This window comes from Oryctolagus cuniculus, chromosome 8 (assembly GCF_051225735.1).
Source record: "Oryctolagus cuniculus isolate XC-2025 breed Fujian yellow rabbit chromosome 8, ASM5122573v1, whole genome shotgun sequence".
In the NCBI taxonomy this organism is placed as follows: Eukaryota; Metazoa; Chordata; class Mammalia; order Lagomorpha; family Leporidae; genus Oryctolagus; species Oryctolagus cuniculus.
Window position 1 is genome coordinate 71,890,940 of NC_142874.1, and position 17,443 is coordinate 71,908,382.

General features: G+C 35.1%; 1 protein-coding gene across 20 annotated transcripts in view; it reads right to left on the minus strand.

Annotated features, from left to right (window-relative positions):
* The window catches only part of BLTP1 (bridge-like lipid transfer protein family member 1), a 244,321-nt gene that overhangs the window by 64,920 nt on the left and 161,958 nt on the right, over nucleotides 1-17,443 (minus strand). For 16 of the 20 annotated variants that reach the window (XM_089302558.1, XM_002717235.6, XM_070047637.2 and 13 more), the window contains 8 exons: nucleotides 16,950-17,000; nucleotides 14,834-15,040; nucleotides 13,193-13,431; nucleotides 11,626-11,870; nucleotides 8,556-8,661; nucleotides 3,676-3,773; nucleotides 2,552-2,737; nucleotides 495-663 (listed from right to left, as the gene is read on the minus strand). In XM_089302558.1, coding sequence (XP_089158684.1) covers nucleotides 495-663; nucleotides 2,552-2,737; nucleotides 3,676-3,773; nucleotides 8,556-8,661; nucleotides 11,626-11,870; nucleotides 13,193-13,431; nucleotides 14,834-15,040; nucleotides 16,950-17,000 — 1,301 coding nt within the window. The remainder of the gene's footprint in view (nucleotides 1-494; nucleotides 664-2,551; nucleotides 2,738-3,675; nucleotides 3,774-8,555; nucleotides 8,662-11,625; nucleotides 11,871-13,192; nucleotides 13,432-14,833; nucleotides 15,041-16,949; nucleotides 17,001-17,443) is intronic. The other 4 variants (XM_070047638.2, XM_070047636.2, XM_008267930.5 and 1 more) reach the window with 1 other exon arrangement.

Below are 17,443 nucleotides of genomic sequence, written 5' to 3' on the forward strand. Positions count from 1 at the left end.
ATCCTCCACTGCACTCCCTGGCCATAGCAGAGGGCTGGCCTGGAAGAGGGGCAACCGGGACAGAATCCGGCGCCCCGACCGGGACTAGAACCCGGTGTGCCGGCGCCGCTAGGCGGAGGATTAGCCTAGTGAGCCGCGGCGCCGGCTAAACTAAGAGTTTTGTGAGGGCAGGGATCCATGTTTTTATTCAGCTTTTATACTACACAAGAAGTATTTATAGAATAAATACAGTGTTAAAAGATAAATGGGTGCAACTGTTATCCAAAAAAATGGTATCACAATTACATTTCTGAATTAGACACTCTCGTGTATTAAAATGTGGAAAAGCAAAATGACTTTTAAATGTATAACTTCCAAACTGAAGGGAATAAAAATGACCACGTTTCAGATTTAGACAACATTTAGCTGGCAAATATTTACACTGATATGCCATAGATGATTTTAAACTAGCACTAGCAAAACATTTCTAATTTTTAGGATTGACTTTTTCTTACCTCTATCAAAGGCCACAGGCTGTGCATAAACAATTGGTCTATTCAAGGTAATGAGCACAGCTTCCCTATCTGAAGAACCACTGATTTCTTCTCGGAGGGCATTTCTTAATCCAATTCTGGTTTTAAAATATGCAACTTGATGAAAATCAGAACCAGCTTCCTCATAAACCTAAAATACAATGTTAAGCTTAATAAAATCAAGTAATAGAAAAATTCTAATTTACCCAAAAGGCAGTTAATATAGAGAGGGGAATGACAGAATTTCCATCTGCTGGTTCACCACCCAACTGTCTACAACAGCCAGGCTGGGCCAAGCTGAAGCCAAAAGAGAGGAGCTTTATCCAAGTCTCCCACATGTGTGCAGGGGCCCAAGTATTTGAACCGTTCTCCACTACTTTCCTAGCCCATTAGCAGCAACCTGGTTGGTAACACAGCAGTTGGGACAAGAACCAGCACCCATATGGGTTGTTATCATTGCAGGCAGTAGGCCAAACCTGCTGCACCACAATACTGGCCCAGAAAATGTTTTAATTAAAAAAAATAAACACCACTATGACATTGTTCATCAAAAGAAGTACATTTTCTCTATTTCAATTGTTATGAAAGACCTTGTGCTCTGTACCAGACACATCTGAAGTATGCTATATGAACAGCCATATAAAAGGTAAATACACAGTCATAGTTAAGCTCATATAAAATCTAGGATGGAGACTGGCATTGCACAACTGTGATGTAGCCTGTAGCCTCTTGCAACGGCAATATCCCATACCAGATATGGATTTGAGTCCTGGCTGCTCCTCTTCTGATCCAATTCCCTGCTAATGAGCCTCGGTAGGTAGTGAAAGATGGTTCCAAGTGCTTGAGCCACTACCAAGCACATGTGAGACCAGGATAGAGTTCCAGGCTCCTGATTTCAGCCCAGACCAACCCTGGCCATAGTGGCCATTTGTGGAATGAACCAGCAGACGGAAGATCTTTTTCTGACTCTCCCTTTTTCTCTGTCACTCTGCCTTTCAAATAAATAAATAAATCTTAAATTAAGAAAAATTAAGATGACATTCACAATCTGAATGCCAATGTCCTCTTCTCAAAATGTGTTCCTTTGAAAAAATTACTTTGCTTTCTAAAAATAAGAAATTTTTGTTCATTTTTTCCCTACCTAATCTTTAAAGTAGTGATTCAATTTTGAAACTGTGATTGGCATTCTTTTAACTGATTCTTTAAATCAAAGTGGGGAGGGGGGCTGGCACTGTGGTGTAGCCAATAAAGCTGCCACCTGCAGTGCCAGCATCCCATGTGGGCACCGGTTCAAATCCCAACTGCTCCACTTCAAATCCAGCTCTCTGCTAAGTCCTTGGGCCACTGCACCCACATGGGAGACCCAGAAGAAGCTTCCAGCTCTTGGCTTCAGATTGGCCCAGCCCCAGCTGTTGCGGCCATTTGGGGATTGAACCAGCGGATGGAAAACTTCTTTCTCTCTCTCACTCTCTGCCTCTGCCTCTCTGTAACTCTGCCTTTCAAATAAATAAAGAAATAAATCTTAAATCAAAAAGAGGGAAAATTAAAATCAACACAATAATTTTTGCAAAACAGAAACAACAACAATCTCCAATGAGCTATCAGTAACTTTTTATAAATCAGAGAAACTTATTGACTACTGTCTATTTAGCTTTATATATTTAACATTATTATATGCAAAAGTTAACCAATATTCTATAGGGAAGATATAAACTTAACGGTTTAAGAAGTTTAGTACAAAGGTAATGAAATAATGTTTAAGAAAATTTTAAAAATTTACAATCAAATTTTTATATAGATACTGGATTAAGTTTCCTGTGATTGCATTTACTCTAAACTGTTACAATATGCTGTGATAATACTCAATGAAATGAAAATTGTAAAGGCCTTCTTAGATGACTTTAAAATTAAAATTTACAATAAGAAATTTTAGGAACTTAAGTGCTTTTTCAAATACAGCAATATACAAATTAAAGTACTTCAAACTCACTGTCAAATTTGAAAGCTACAGTTCTATTATCAAAATATTCTATACTCACCTGATGTTTGACAATTTGTCCTAATGCCAGATTTAAATCCACTTGGCATTTACCGAATAGTTTCAGGTAGCTACTACTTCCAGGTGAAGCTTTTGTCTGAAGTCGGTTGGAAAGTTCCAATTCAATCAATCCAGTTTCAAATCTCACAGCTCTCATTGATGGAGTTGTAGCTGTTACTTGAATGCCCTAGCAAATTATAGGTTAGGAGGAAGAAAAAGAATCTTAAATCAACAATGTACACATATTTAAATGAAATCTTTCAACACATGATAAACAAGAGTTTTTTGTTTATATAAGGTGAACCAATTTCATGTATTTCATATATACAGATAACATGTATAGGATATGTCTAATGAGTTATACAGCTGCCAACATTCTAAATGTTCATGCTTAGTAAGACTTTTTTTTATTAAAAGATAAAGTTTATTTTGGTACAAAAATTTAAGTCCATGCATATGTAGGGCCCCCAAAAATTGCATGGAAAATGAATTTAAGGCCACCATATAACACACTTAACACCAGAGTTAAGGGAAAAATTTATTGTCGGGTTGAGGAAAACCTGACAAACCAGATAGAGAGGGCGAAAGAGCAAGAGAGAGAGGTCAAGAGAGAGAGCACATGTGTGGGGAAACAGGTCCTGTTATACTCTTGCAGGGGATAGGGAAGTGGGAGCAAGGAATCCCATTAGGGTGGGGCAGGCGTAGAGCTGATGCTTGTGGTTGGGCCATTTGGTCACCCAACATCTAGTAAGACATTTTTAACAATGAAATTTCATTTAAGTATTCTGTATTTACAGTGCCCCTGGGTTATATTAATTATAATTAAATGACTATTTAGTAAGGATGACTTAATTTTAAGAATACTAAAATCTTAACTATTAGAAACATTAAGATTCCTATAAAAGTATTATATAAAACATTTACTGCAAAGTAAATTATAAGAGCAACAACTGGAAAAAACAAAATACTCACTACAATGGAGTGGTTAGATAAATTATTACAACAGTGAAACAAATAATATAGTATTTCAAAACCATCAAGTTGATCTAAGTATTCTGGAATGACAACCATACATTAATTAATTAGAAAAATACCTTTAAAATACTATTATCATTTATAAGTTACCTTAAACTGCAAGTTCAGGGAATAGAGGAGAATTTTAGGCTTATCTCCATCTGCTGTTCCATCATGCTCATTCCAGAGAGGAATAGGCTGCTCTCCACCTAAAAGTGGTTAAACAATTGGGGATTGGGGTAATTTCTTTAAAAGGAAAAAAGTAACTGTTTTGTTTAACAAAGAAATTCCCATAAAACAGATATTTTTTCAATGACTATTAACCCAGTCTTTCTCAAAGATCACTGGCCAAGTTACAGTTCACTAAAGCAGATGTATATAAGATGGAATAATTCTGCATCTACAGAAATTTGCAAGCATATTTTATAAAGAAAATTAAAACATTATATGTGGCCATTGGACCAAACATATTACAAATATCAGAAAAGATGATCAATGGAAAAAAGTAATCTGGGCTAATTTTTTCAACCAACAATGTGAACTTTGTTGTTTGTATTTAAAAGTGCTGTACACAAAAAAGAAAGAAAAAATAAAGGTAGAGAAATAAAAATAAGGTAATGCACACTACTAATAAAGAGTAGGGCATCAAACATTTGATCTGTAAATTTCAAAACAGTGAAGGGACTAACAGTTCTTTCAGAAAATTCCTATTAACTATGCTTTTCCTTTTTCTAGGTAATACAGATTCAGAATTAATGTTTTAATATTTTAATATCTAGCTTCTATTTTCAATTTCTTTAGTTTGGAAACTTTTCTGCATGCTTATCTTTCAAATATTCTACCTTAAAATGATCAGTTTTGATGTATAAATGTTCAGTTTAGCATCATCCCGGAAGTCTGTATATAGGAAGAACCAAACAGATAAAAAAGAGGTTTTGCTTGTTTTGAGACAGAAATTAACCTTTTATGGGCTTTTGAAATTTGATCAGGGCTCAAATTATTAAATTATGAATTAGCATCATAATAATGTATTTTACTTTTCTACTAGAGCAGAAAATGAAAATATAGGGAGGTTCACCCAAGGTAAGACAGAGAAAAGGTAGACAAGGACACACAGCTTGACCCGAAAAAAGAAAAAGATATATATACACAAGATGAATAAACACACAGTAAAGAGAAAGGATAACATGGATGAAGAGATAGGGATCAAAGTAATCAAGATTTGTGGGTCAGTAATACCTTAACATACATGATTCTATATTTTGGAAGAACAAGTAGACTACCTAGGTCTCTGTATGCTCAGTGGCTCTCTATATGCTTGCACCTGTCCCTGCCGTGGTTATCTTTTCTGTTTTTCTCTTCAAATAATAATTAATTCTTATTTCCACTGTGTATCTCAAGTCCACAACCATCTCTTACCCATGCATCATCACTGATGGCCCTACCTCTGGTTGTGTGTGTGTGTGTTTATAATCCTCTCCAGGTACCAACTAACTATTCCCTCCCATTCTTTTTGCCTCTAGTTTCCATTTCCATGTACTACCTAAAAAGTTTCTGTTGTCTTAAATTATACTTTCTATTTCTCTGATGCCCTGATTTTATTCAAATGTGGCTTTTTCTGTTGCCACATCTTTTAGAAGTCTAACATTCGGTCTGCGCCACGGCTCACTAGGCTAATCCTCAACCTGCAGCACTGGCACCCCGGGTTCTAGTCCCGGTTGGGGCGCTGGATTCTGTCCTGGTTGCTCTTCCAGTCCAGCTCTCTGCTGTGGCCCGGGAGTGCAGTGGAGGATGGCCCAGGTCCTTGGGCCCTGCACCCCATGGGAGACCAGGAGGAAGCACCTGGCTCCTGGCTTTGGATCGGTGCAATGCGCTGGCTGCAATGTGCTGGCCGTAGCAGCCACTTGGAGGGTAAACCAACGGAAAAAGGAAGACCTTTCTCTCTGTCTCTCTAACTCTGCCTGTCCAAAAAAAAAAAAAAAAAACAACAACAAAAAAAAGAATAAGTCTAACATTCCTTTGACTCAGTGGATAGTATTTAGCTTATATTTTTTTAAAAGGATTTATTTATTTACTTGAAAGAGTTACACAGAGAGAGAGAGAGACAGAAAGAGGTCTTCCATCTGCTGGTTTAACCCCTAGTTAGCCGCAACAGCTGGAGCTGTGCCAATCCTAAGCCAGGAGGCAGGAGCTTCTTCTGGGTCTCTTACGCGGGTGCAAGGGTCAAAGAAGTTGGGCCATCTTCTACTGCTTTATCAGGCCATAGCAGAGAGCTGGATTGGAACTGGAACAGCCAGGACTCGAACTGGCACCCATATGGGATGCTGGCACTGCAGGCGGTGGCTTTATCCCCTACACCACAGCATTGGCCCCTTAGCTTACTTTTTAATACTATTTTGGAAGGCATTAAGCCACCTCATTTTTTACATCATTTAACTTATAAATCATAGCCCTCTTACATCACTGTTATCTCAACTCAATTTTCTAAAATGACTGTCCCCCAAGTCACATTCTGGTCTTCTTCATTTCCTACCTTCTCAACTAAGCACACATCTTATGTCAACCCTAATACCTAAGGACAGCAAGTCAATAAGCCACCTATTCTTCCAAGTCATATCACATATTACTAAACCCTCTGACTCATTCTTACTAGAATTTAATCCTTCCTTGCCATTCAATGTCTTCCAAAAAGACACCTCTCTCTTACATTTTTAAAAATTTAGATAGCTGTGCCCCCAATCAGACTGAGTTGCTAGGGGAAGGGATCATATATCTTCAGATCCCAACAAGGAGTATCTAAGCAAATCCTCAGTGTCAGTTCTAAACACAATTAGGCATCTATGCTACTTGACAATCCAGCTCTTCAACTTTGGTCATTTCTCTCACACAATCCTCAAAGCAGCTACTATAATTTTTCATAATTGTCCTCACATTTCCAGAATTTTAACTTCATTCTCAGCCAATAAACATCCCTTTCTGTCCCTTTTTTTCCCCAAAATCTATCCCTCACTTTTGAAATGTGCTCAACCATCAAAAAGAAGTTACTCAAGAATCAGCTCAATTCTTTCCTTTTCCATAAAGTTCTCAATAATTTTACCTATAAAATGTTCTTTGTAGTTATAATGCCTAACTTTCTCATTCATTCACACTTAAGTTTTGAATTACTACATGTAAAGTATCTCACCTTCCCATCAAAAGTTCTGTAAGCCTGCCTGACAATTGTTATATACATGTGACTTTGTAACTTCCTCATTAACTAGCCTAGGGTCCTGCTTTTAAAGTTCTGTATAGAGGCCAACACTGTGGTGTAGCGGGTAAAGCCACCAACTGCAATGCTGGTTTCCTATATGGGCACCGGTTTAAGTCCCAGCTGCTCCACTTCCAATCCAGCTCTTTGCTACAGCCTGCGAAAGCAGAAGACGGCCCAAATCCTTGGGCCCTTGATCCCTTGTAGGAGACCCTGAAGAAGCTCCTGGGTCCTGGCTTCGGATCAACCCAGCTCCAGCCACTGAGGTCACTTAGGGAGTTAACCAGAGGATGGATGACCTCTCTCTCTCTCCCTCTCTTTGTCTCTCTCTGCCTCTGCCTAAATAAATAAATCTTTTTTTTTTAAAGGCTCTGTATAAACAACTACTGAATAGTTTTAGAATCTCTGCTAACTGACAGTAATATAGAAGTTAAGCAAGGTCCTTCCCTTTCATTAAAAACACCTTGTCTGAAGGGAAACTTACAGTGATAATCTAACACTATGAGCTCTACAATGCTAGGTGTTTTTTTTTCCTTTTTAACCATGAGAAAGATAAGTTGAGTCAATATGAGCATATTTTAAATTTTATATAATCAGTAATGAAATGGTCTTGAAAATGTTCAGAATTCATACAAATTTACAAACTTGAAATATTCTTAGCAACTTTATCATATAAAATGTTCTAATATGATTTTAACCAAGTATATAGACAACATCAAAATTTGTGTATGTTTCCCAAGTAGAAGCACTTTCAGCGGCAGAGAGGGATTCTGCAACATATTTATTTCTTCCTCAAGGGTTCTTTAGCCAATAATTTTCAGAAAGAATCCATGAATACCACTGATCCAATTTTTATGATTTAACTTGTGGAGCTGGGCTTCCTTGATATGATCATTAATAACTTTCCTGACCTCAGATGCAATTAGAAGCAGCCCAGCAGAAAACTGTTAATTGCACAACTGCTAACTGAATTAATTTGCTAACTGAAAGAATGCTGTCCTTCAGGACTGAATCAAATACTGATCTTTATACTGTGTCTGCATCCTTTCTCATTCTCCATTCCTGCCAAACTAAGATTCATTTTTAGGGTTTTTGATACAAATTCCTCTGAGGAGCCTTTTCTGATTTCTGGAACTAGCACCTTGTATGACAGAGTCACAGCATCTTGCTCTTATTATTCATAAAACTCATCAAAATTGTAACTGAATACTTTAGTTTGTTAAATGAATGAATGAATGAATCCATGAGCGCAGAGAAAGTCCTCTTAATGACAATTTATAAACTGTGGCTTAGATATTCTTTTAACGTGATTACATTCACACTGGAAATACTCAACATCAAGAATTGTTATACAGAGTCAATGTGGTTTTTATTTTAATTCCTCTTAATACATTATCTCATGATATAAAAGTCAATTAAATATTTTGATCAATATTACAATATTATCTAAATTTTGTTCCCAAATGAGTAAGATTAGTTTGACTGACTTTGAGCTTCATTTATTTATCTTTTTGAGATGGAGTGGTAAAGAAGCCTTGGGAAGTTTATGAATCTTAAGTGCATAAATTACACATGACTAAAATAATAAGCAAAGACTTTGCAGGTGAGTAGGCCAGAAAAATAATACATAGTTTCTCATGAGTTACCTGACAATCATATATAAATGCAATGATCAATACTCAGTATATGTTGCCAATGAGAATGAAAACCTACACCCCCACCATAATGTTCCAGATCATCTTACCAGAAACTTTTTGTATCACTTCATTAACTTCCTTCATGAATACCTTCTGTACAAATACCAAGTGATTTAGAAGATCAGTTGTGAGATTATGTTCAAAGGAGCCAACCTGTCAAAAAAGTCAAAGTATTATATTAACACTACTGACTATATTGTAGTTCTAAAACTTTTTGCATATCTCTGAGGGAAAAGAGAGAATTATGTACTATTTGAAACCAATATATTGAAGAAGAATGCATGATAGTCAGAGTCCCTAAATACTTCATAAGCCTAATACCCTTAAGGGCTACACTCTGTTTCCCACACCCCAGTTTTTCTTTGAAATAAAAGAAGTCAAAAAGGTGTGAAAAATACTTTGAAAACAAATGAAAATTATACTTTATATAATCTGCTAACTTTGAAATTAAAATTTTGCCTAGAGTTAAATTTATTTTAATGATAATTTTTATGGTCTTAGAAAATAGACAAATATTACTCTACGGGAAAAGTAAATTTGGTTTATTCAAACATTTATTGATCTTATACTCTATGTATGATATTAGGTGAAAAGAATATAGATGTTTTAAAAAAAAATCTGGATCTTAGCCTTACATTTGAGCGAAATGACAAATGGTAGATACCCTATTGAGCTTTAATATTATATGTGCCCTTTGATTAGTACAAAGTATTATAAGAAAGCAGCTCTTAAATGAAGTTGAATACACAGGAAAGATACATTTAAACACATTTATGACTAAGGCAAATGCCTTATCACTCACCACTCTGGTAGGTTTCATTTCTTGCTCAAAAATTAAAAGAGCAAAATGGGTTTGGCAGTCTTAAGAGGGAAGTCACAGGAAGTCTAAGTCGCTTTAAGCATTTTTCTTCTATCTAGTGTAGTATAACAAGGGTGGAAATGATTTTCAGGTATGTTTATTTCAGGTAATAGTAAAATAGGCAGTTCTAAGAGGGATGCAATTTTAGATTCTTTTAAATGTTCGAAATCAAATGCATTTTGACTAAATTTGAGATTGTGTTCTAACATCTAATATCGAATATTAGCAAGGAATTATAAAATTATAAAATTCACTGTATTAGATTTATTTTCTTTCAAATGAAGCAATAATAATAGTATTGCTAAGTTAAAGTTTAGGCACTTATGACTGAGAATAGAAAGCACTGGGGCCAGCACTGTGGCGCAGCAGGTTAAAGCCCTGGCCTGCTGTACTGGCATCCCATATGGGTGCCGGTTCAAGTCCCAACTGCTCCACTTCTGATCCAACTCTCTGCTATGGCATGGGAAAGCAGTAGAGGATGGCCCAAGTGCTTGGGCCCCTGTACCCGCATGGGAGAACTGGAAGAAGCTCCTGGCTCCTGGCTTCGGGTCAGCTCAGCTTGGGCTACTGTGGACAACTGGAGAGTAAACTAGCAGATGGAAGACCTTTCTCTCTATTTCTCCCTCTGTGACTCTGCCTCTCAAATAAAATAAATTAAAAATCTTTAAAAAAAAGAAGTGGGGGCAGCACAATGCGCCTGGAGGGAGACCACCAAGGTATGGCTCCTGTCTCTGCCTTGATACTTGGGAGACTTAAGAAAAGCTGTTTACTCTTTCAGCTTCAATTTTCTACTACATCAACTTATGATAGTTACAGATAATCTGCATACCACGAATCAAATGAAGAGTTATGTATCCAAATGATTAAAATTTTGACAGATGTTCAGGTATCAAATGAAAAAATACTGATGCAACCATGCATGATGGCTTTCAACTTACCTTAGTAAAGAAATCAGTGTATGAATCTACTTTATCTTTCTATATGACATTTAGATTAGCATACATAATCATGTATATCTGTATGAAACATGTAACCTTACTAGGGCTCAGTTTCCTCACTCAAAAAACTGAGAAAAAATATGTCTACTGCACAAGGTTGATTAAAGGGCTGCAAAAGGTAATGCATATAAAGCATATGATGAATATTAGCTACTAATTGTTTTTTTTTTTTTTTATTTTTTTTTTTTTTATTTTTTTTTTTTTTGACAGGCAGAGTGGACAGTGAGAGAGAGAGACAGAGAGAGAAAGGTCTTCCTTTGCCGCTGGTTCACCCTCCAATGGCCGCCGCTGCAGCCGGCGCACCGCGCTGATCCTGGCAGGAGCCAGGAGCCAGGTGCTTTTCCTGGTCTCCCATGGGGTGCAGGGCCCAAGCACCTGGGCCATCCTCCACTGCACTCCCTGGCCATAGCAGAGAGCTGGCCTGGAAGAGGGGCAACCGGGACAGAATCCGGCGCCCCAACCGGGACTAGAACCCGGTGTGCCGGCGCCGCAAGGTGGAGGATTAGCCTATTGAGCCACGGCGCCGGCTCTACTAATTGTTTTTTATAATCAAATGAGCCATGAAATATTGCAGAGATGGATGTTAAATCAAATGTCAATTCAAAGATGGTGAACATATATTTATATACATATGTATATGTGTGTGTGTGTGTGTGTGTGTGTGTGTGTAGATATGGAAGTATATATTTAAAGTAAGCTTAAATAGGGACAGGAGTTTAGCCTAGTGGTAAAGACACTTGTGTCTCACGTCTGAGTGCCTGGGTTCACTACTCAACTCTGATGCCAGCTTCCTGCTCATGCAGACCCTCGGTGGCACAGTGATGACTCAAGTAATACCACCTACATGCGAAACCTGGATGCAGTCTGCAGATTCCAGCTTTAGTCCAAACCATTCCCATTGTGAGCATTAGCAGAATGAACTAGTAGATGGTTCTCTTTAGCTCCCAAATAAATAAACAAAACTTCAAAAAATTAAAAGTCTACATTAAAAAACTTTAATAGTTTAAAAATATTAAATATTTTAAGATAAATATTAAATATTTTAAAAATAAATATTAAAAATTTTAAAAATAAAAAGTGGCATGTATAAATAAAACAATCAAGACAGACATACACACCCAATTCAGTACAGAATTATTCTGTTGGACTAACTGATTTAATGTCTTACTTTAAAAGTTTCAACTTCTGAATACCACATATTTTATTATACTTAGATCTTGAAGACTTAAAAAGAGTAAGAAAAGTTAAAAGTAAACATACTTCTGCCACACAACGCAGATAATTTCCTTGTAAATAGTACCCTTGTTTAGAAGGCAGTTCATCGATACTCCACACTTGATCTGAGTAACTATCATGTTCTTCCATTATGTATTTCCCAGACATAGTAACAGGAGGAAGGTTAAGACTGGCAGAAGGAGGAATAGTTGACATATCTGTGGCAGAAACTTTTGAAGTAAAACGCAATCTGTGATTTGGTAGCTCAAATGTAAACCTTGTCTGTGCACCTGTAAGAAATAAGAAAAGTAACTGAGTAGATCATCACTCACTCATTCATTCCTTACTCTTTACAAACACTACCTAATGAAAATGTATGGATACCCCCAAATCTATCTTGAAATAAATGAAAATATATTTTAAAATTGGTGATAAAATATTTTAAATAAACATATGGTGACTAAATGTCAGTCAGTAAGGATTATTATATCAGTAAATAATTATTATGACTGTAAATATTTATTAAACTCAGTAGTTTTTCAGTATTGTGTTAAGTGCTACAGAATTACCTATAAATGCTCTTTATTTCATAGAAGGCAGAATAGAGAAAAAAAAAAAAAAAAACCCTGCCCTTACTATAAAAGGGTTAAACAGGAGAAATATATCAAATTAAAAACAGAAAATCTCTAATCCAGACAGTGCTTTTTTTTTTATAGAGAACAGCAGCAGTTAACAATTTCTCTCCTGATCCTGATTTATTGCAGAAAGAAGTGGAAAAAAATTTTCAAATTAATTAAATTATAGTCACTGAAACATTCATGAAGTGTCAAGTTATATATCTTTGATCTTAACAATAACTACTAATGTAACTGTATACATTATGAATTTTAGTTTACTGTTGACCTTAAATCAACTTTCTGGCAAATAGCTGTTCAATCAAATATAAATATATAACAAATACTATTAGCCCATATTTCTCCAACTGTTTTTTAGAGCAAGAAGGATAACAAAAGGGTCACAAAAACATTCAGAAGCATCTATTTTGAAGAAATCAAATTACCTCAGATTTGCACTAACTGTACCGAATGTGAAAATCAAATTATTTAGACTATGAGTCCCTAAAGAGGTATATAAACAGGTTCATCTACTGTAAGCTTAAATTAGACAAATGACTTCAACAATTGAATAATTTTAAAAATTTATTTATTTATTTGAAAAGCAGAGCAACAGAGACAGAGATCTTCTATCTGCAGGTTTACTCTCCAAGTGCCTTCAACAGCCAGGGCTCAGCTAGACAGAGCTAAGAGTCCAGATTTCCAAATGTGTCTTTCATGTGAACGGCAGGGACACAAGTGTCTGAGCCATCACTTGCTGCTTCCCAGGGAACATGTTAGCTAGAAGCTGGGTGGGAAGCAGAGCAGGGGCAAAGAGGTGCACTGGTATTTTTTATTTGACTACAGAATATTATTATTGAAATATAAAGGTTGCAACCAAAATTACTTAGTTTTTATATGATTATCTATAAAGCCAAATTTATTGTTTCATCAAAATATTACTAGTTTATCAAACAAATCATCAATTTTAAGAGAATCAATTCAAAATTCAACCTTACCTGTCATTCCATGACTTCTCATTCTTCCCATCTTGTATTCGGCTTTTAAGGATGGTAAAAGTGCTGCTCCAATGGCTATACCATCTAACATGGCACTGAATTTAAGAACAATAGGCTTCTTTTCTAAACCTTCTGGTAGCTGAGGAAATTCATTTGTTTCAATAGGAGTTTGATTAACGCTTGTAGGGGTTTTTTCAGAAGGCAGTGGGGTTGCAATATCTTCTTTTGCAGGCTGTGGGCTACAAACCCCCCCAAAATTTTAGAATAAGTAACTACCATTTTATTATATAAAGTTTAGAGATTTCTCAGTAAAAAACAGCAATAATATTGTATGAATATTTTCTTCCAAATATCAGATCAATATTGAAGACTTTCTAAAAAAAAAAAGCTACTGAACAATGATGATTTAGAAAGTAAACAAGAAGAATTACTAACAATATAAACTCCTGGAATGTTACACTGCCAAGACAATTCATATCATTAACGTGAAACTGGGAATGAAATCCAGATTTGCCTGATTTTACAAGATTTATGACAACTATTATGAAGTCTACTGTTGATTTTAGTACTGTTGATTGTAATGCTACTGCAATTATCACTATCACTATTACTTCCATTATAAATAAAAACACCAACACCAACAAAAAAAATAATTTTGTGTCCGGTACTGTGTGTTTTATCTCATTTATCTCACAAAATTCTTTATCTACATTTTGCAAATGAGAAATATAGCTATAAAGTAATGAACCTAAGACTTGGAAACAATCATTCTGACTTCAGAGCCTGATTTTTAAACTACCATGCCCTACTGACTACACAGTATAATAAGGAAAAATTCCCTATTTTGAAACAAAGATTGATGAATACATTCTAGATTTCATTTATAGGAGAATAGTACTTAAAATTTTACTTCTTCTTCAACTTCAGTCACGATATTATATCATAATTGAAGATCAAGAAAGAATTGGAAAATCATGCTTTCATATACCAACAAAAGACACATTAATGTACTCCCATTTTATAGGATGGGAGAAAAAGAAATAGTGAGACCATGTTTTTACAGTTCACATATTATTAACATATTCTAAATAATTAATAATTTTAATGTTATTTTTACAGCTTTTGGAAGCCAGGAGTAAAGCTCAGCAATGCAGTTGCATGAAGAAAGGCTATATATAATATATAAATACGGAAGAAAGTCTACAGACACAGGGAATAAATGAAACTGTGCTTCTTAAAATATATATGTGGCATGGTCAAATCATGCATGGGCAAAAATGACTACACCAACTATTAAACCATATAGTTATAAATTTTAATGAATTAGAAGTAAAGAAGGATTAACTAAAACTCATCAATTTGCTTTTTATTGGTATTTCTTTTGATTGCCTCAAATCTCTAGAATTCTTTCAGCTTTATTTTTGGAATATGTAATACCAACAATTTCATTTCTGACATGGTATTTTAATGATATCCAGTATGATTCTCCAATGTTGGTGTCTGTCTACTCTCCACCTGCCCCAATGTCCATAATGGTTAGCACTGAGAAGTAACCCTTCATCTTCCTCCAAACTTTTCATGATGCAGAATATCCTTGTATAGTATACAGAATCATAAAATATCAACAAACATAAAACTTACGCTGTTGAAGGTTGCCTGATGAGGTCTGAGATCTGTTTAGATAGTTGGTGAGAACTTCGAACCATCATGCTATGTAAGGTAGCAGGGTGCTGAGGAATGTTGATGCTGATAGCTCCTACTTTGAACACAGCAGCATTGTTTGTCTTCAGCCCTCTCTGAGCACTGTAGAGGGCCTGGGACTTGGCAATACTACACTTCACTACCGTTCTATCAATAGAGAAAGAGGACAATTAAAATACAGCCAAAGAAAGAGAATTCTGAAAAAAAAATTAAAAATGAAAACTGTAAATTATTCAATGAGTTAGAATGACAAGATTTTTCATGTCTTTAAATCATATATTGAACAAGTATTTTCTAAAAATATTAAAATATTTTATACTTTACTGAATAGCATTCTATTTAATAGGAAGAATTTATAGAAGGAAATTAAGTGTATGCTCACATGTAAAAGAATGGACACGGAAACATTTTATACATACATACACACACAACATTCCATTTTCTTTCCCAATTAGAACTCTGCTTTTCTTCTCCAACTTATTTTAAGGATCTATACAATCACTAAGAGAGACATGCACTGAATATGAAGAGAAAAAATGCTCACTCTACTTTAAAATTTCAATTAATGGTTTAAAGAAACCACTCTAATAATTATTCATTATGTTAAGATAAATTAAAAGAAGGCTCTCCTACCTACAAAGTCCCATTGCCTGGACTCAGTAAATAAGGGCAAAGATCCTTGCTTGATTAGGTACTGTGGTCCTTGTAAGTGAGACTCACCATGGATCTAGGGGAATTTCTTGAGGGAGACTACCATTGTTAGTGAACATTTTAATCCATCTTCTTGGTTACTTGCCATGAATTTTTTAAGTATATCAGGCATATGTAGCATTTTATAAACTTTTTACAGCCATCATTTTAGAGAGATTTTGACTACTTCTTTCTTGTGTAAAGGTGTTACAATATACTATATGTTATATTGCCTAGACCTGCTGACAACTTGCTTCAAGAATTATTAAGATTATGAGTAGATAATCAATATTGGCAACTGGTAAACTATTATTTCCTTAGTCCAGGTCTTCTTAACATCTTTCCACCAAGTGCGGTTTGACAAAAGTATCCTCTACAGTTTCAGGTTCAGGTTGACTAGTGTAGGACCATTACCTTTTCCATCATTTAAGGACTACAGTGTGAATGGGGCCCTCTGGAACTGGGGAACATAGAACCCTAGAAATCTTTAATATCAAAATCTCCACTGGAAATACCACAAAAGATTTACAATAAAACAGCAATTAGCCCCATTAGCTTTTCTTTCTGACTTTTGACATATAATTGAGAATCCAGTGTTGCATATGTGTTTATATAAACAAAGGTAATATTTAGGAAGACTTCTGTGGTTATATGGTAAACAGAAATTTACGTGTGTGTGTGCATGTGTGTGTGTCTATGTATGTATAAACACACACACAATTTATCCATTTATTCAGTATATTCAAACTGTCTGGAAAATGTCCAAAGAAATGACCATTGCTTAGTAATATATTAATCTGTCATGGTGACAGACTTAAATGAATAATTTTTAAATACAGTATCTCAGTATAACTTACAACCACAGTATCAGCTATACAATGGGTTACATCAAGTCATTCAAAATATAAAAGTGCATACAGTGAAAGCTATAGATAAAATCTGTCAGTAGAGCAGTATTCTCTTCCATTTTCAAAAAATTGTAAGGCTGAAATATACAGGTATTTTTGTTAATTATTTTTGCAATTAGTGAAAATTCTTTTGCAAAGTGAAAGCTTCTAGCTTCTACTATCATATAAACATGAATTAAATATTTGTGATAGTAAAAATTCTAATAGTATGTTGAAAAAAGCACAAGCAACACACAACTAGAGGTTAGAACCTGTCAACAACAAAATAATTACCAAAAACTAGCTCTTATGTGTTTTCCTTAGTAAGCTTCAATCTTTAAAAGCCTACATATTAAAGCTACAAAATAATAACTAACTACATATATTTACAGCCATGAGGAATAGTTTAAATATCAATCTTTAAAACATGCCAGTATTATGTTTATCATAAAGCCATTGAAAAGAATAGTAGGACATACAGAAACTCTTGTTTGGCTGTACTTGTAGGAGATGTAGGAAAATCCTCCAGTCTACAGATGAAGATTCAAGAGAAAGCAGGAAACAAAAAAGGAAGGAAATCAGCATTCATGCATAAATTAGTTACAATAGGACAGATCAACTGGAAAGCTTTTGTAATTTCCCACTCCTAAAATTTTTCTTCAAACTTCAAACATTTTTACCCTTTCAAACTATTTTTTAAAATTCTATTTCCTTTTAAATGCAATTGGAAATAAAATGCCAAAGAATATTCATGCCCGAAAACGTTACCACTAGAGTTTGAAATGACTAATGAGTAACTTATTTTTTAAGTAAAACAGATAAGGGATATTTACTTGGAAGGAGAAAAGAATCATCAAATTTAACATTTAAAAAAAATATGTTCTATAAATATTACGCTTGTACGAGATCCAAGAGCACAGAATAAATAAAACACTTGGGACATCTGAAGAAATTTTATTTGCTTTCTGAATGG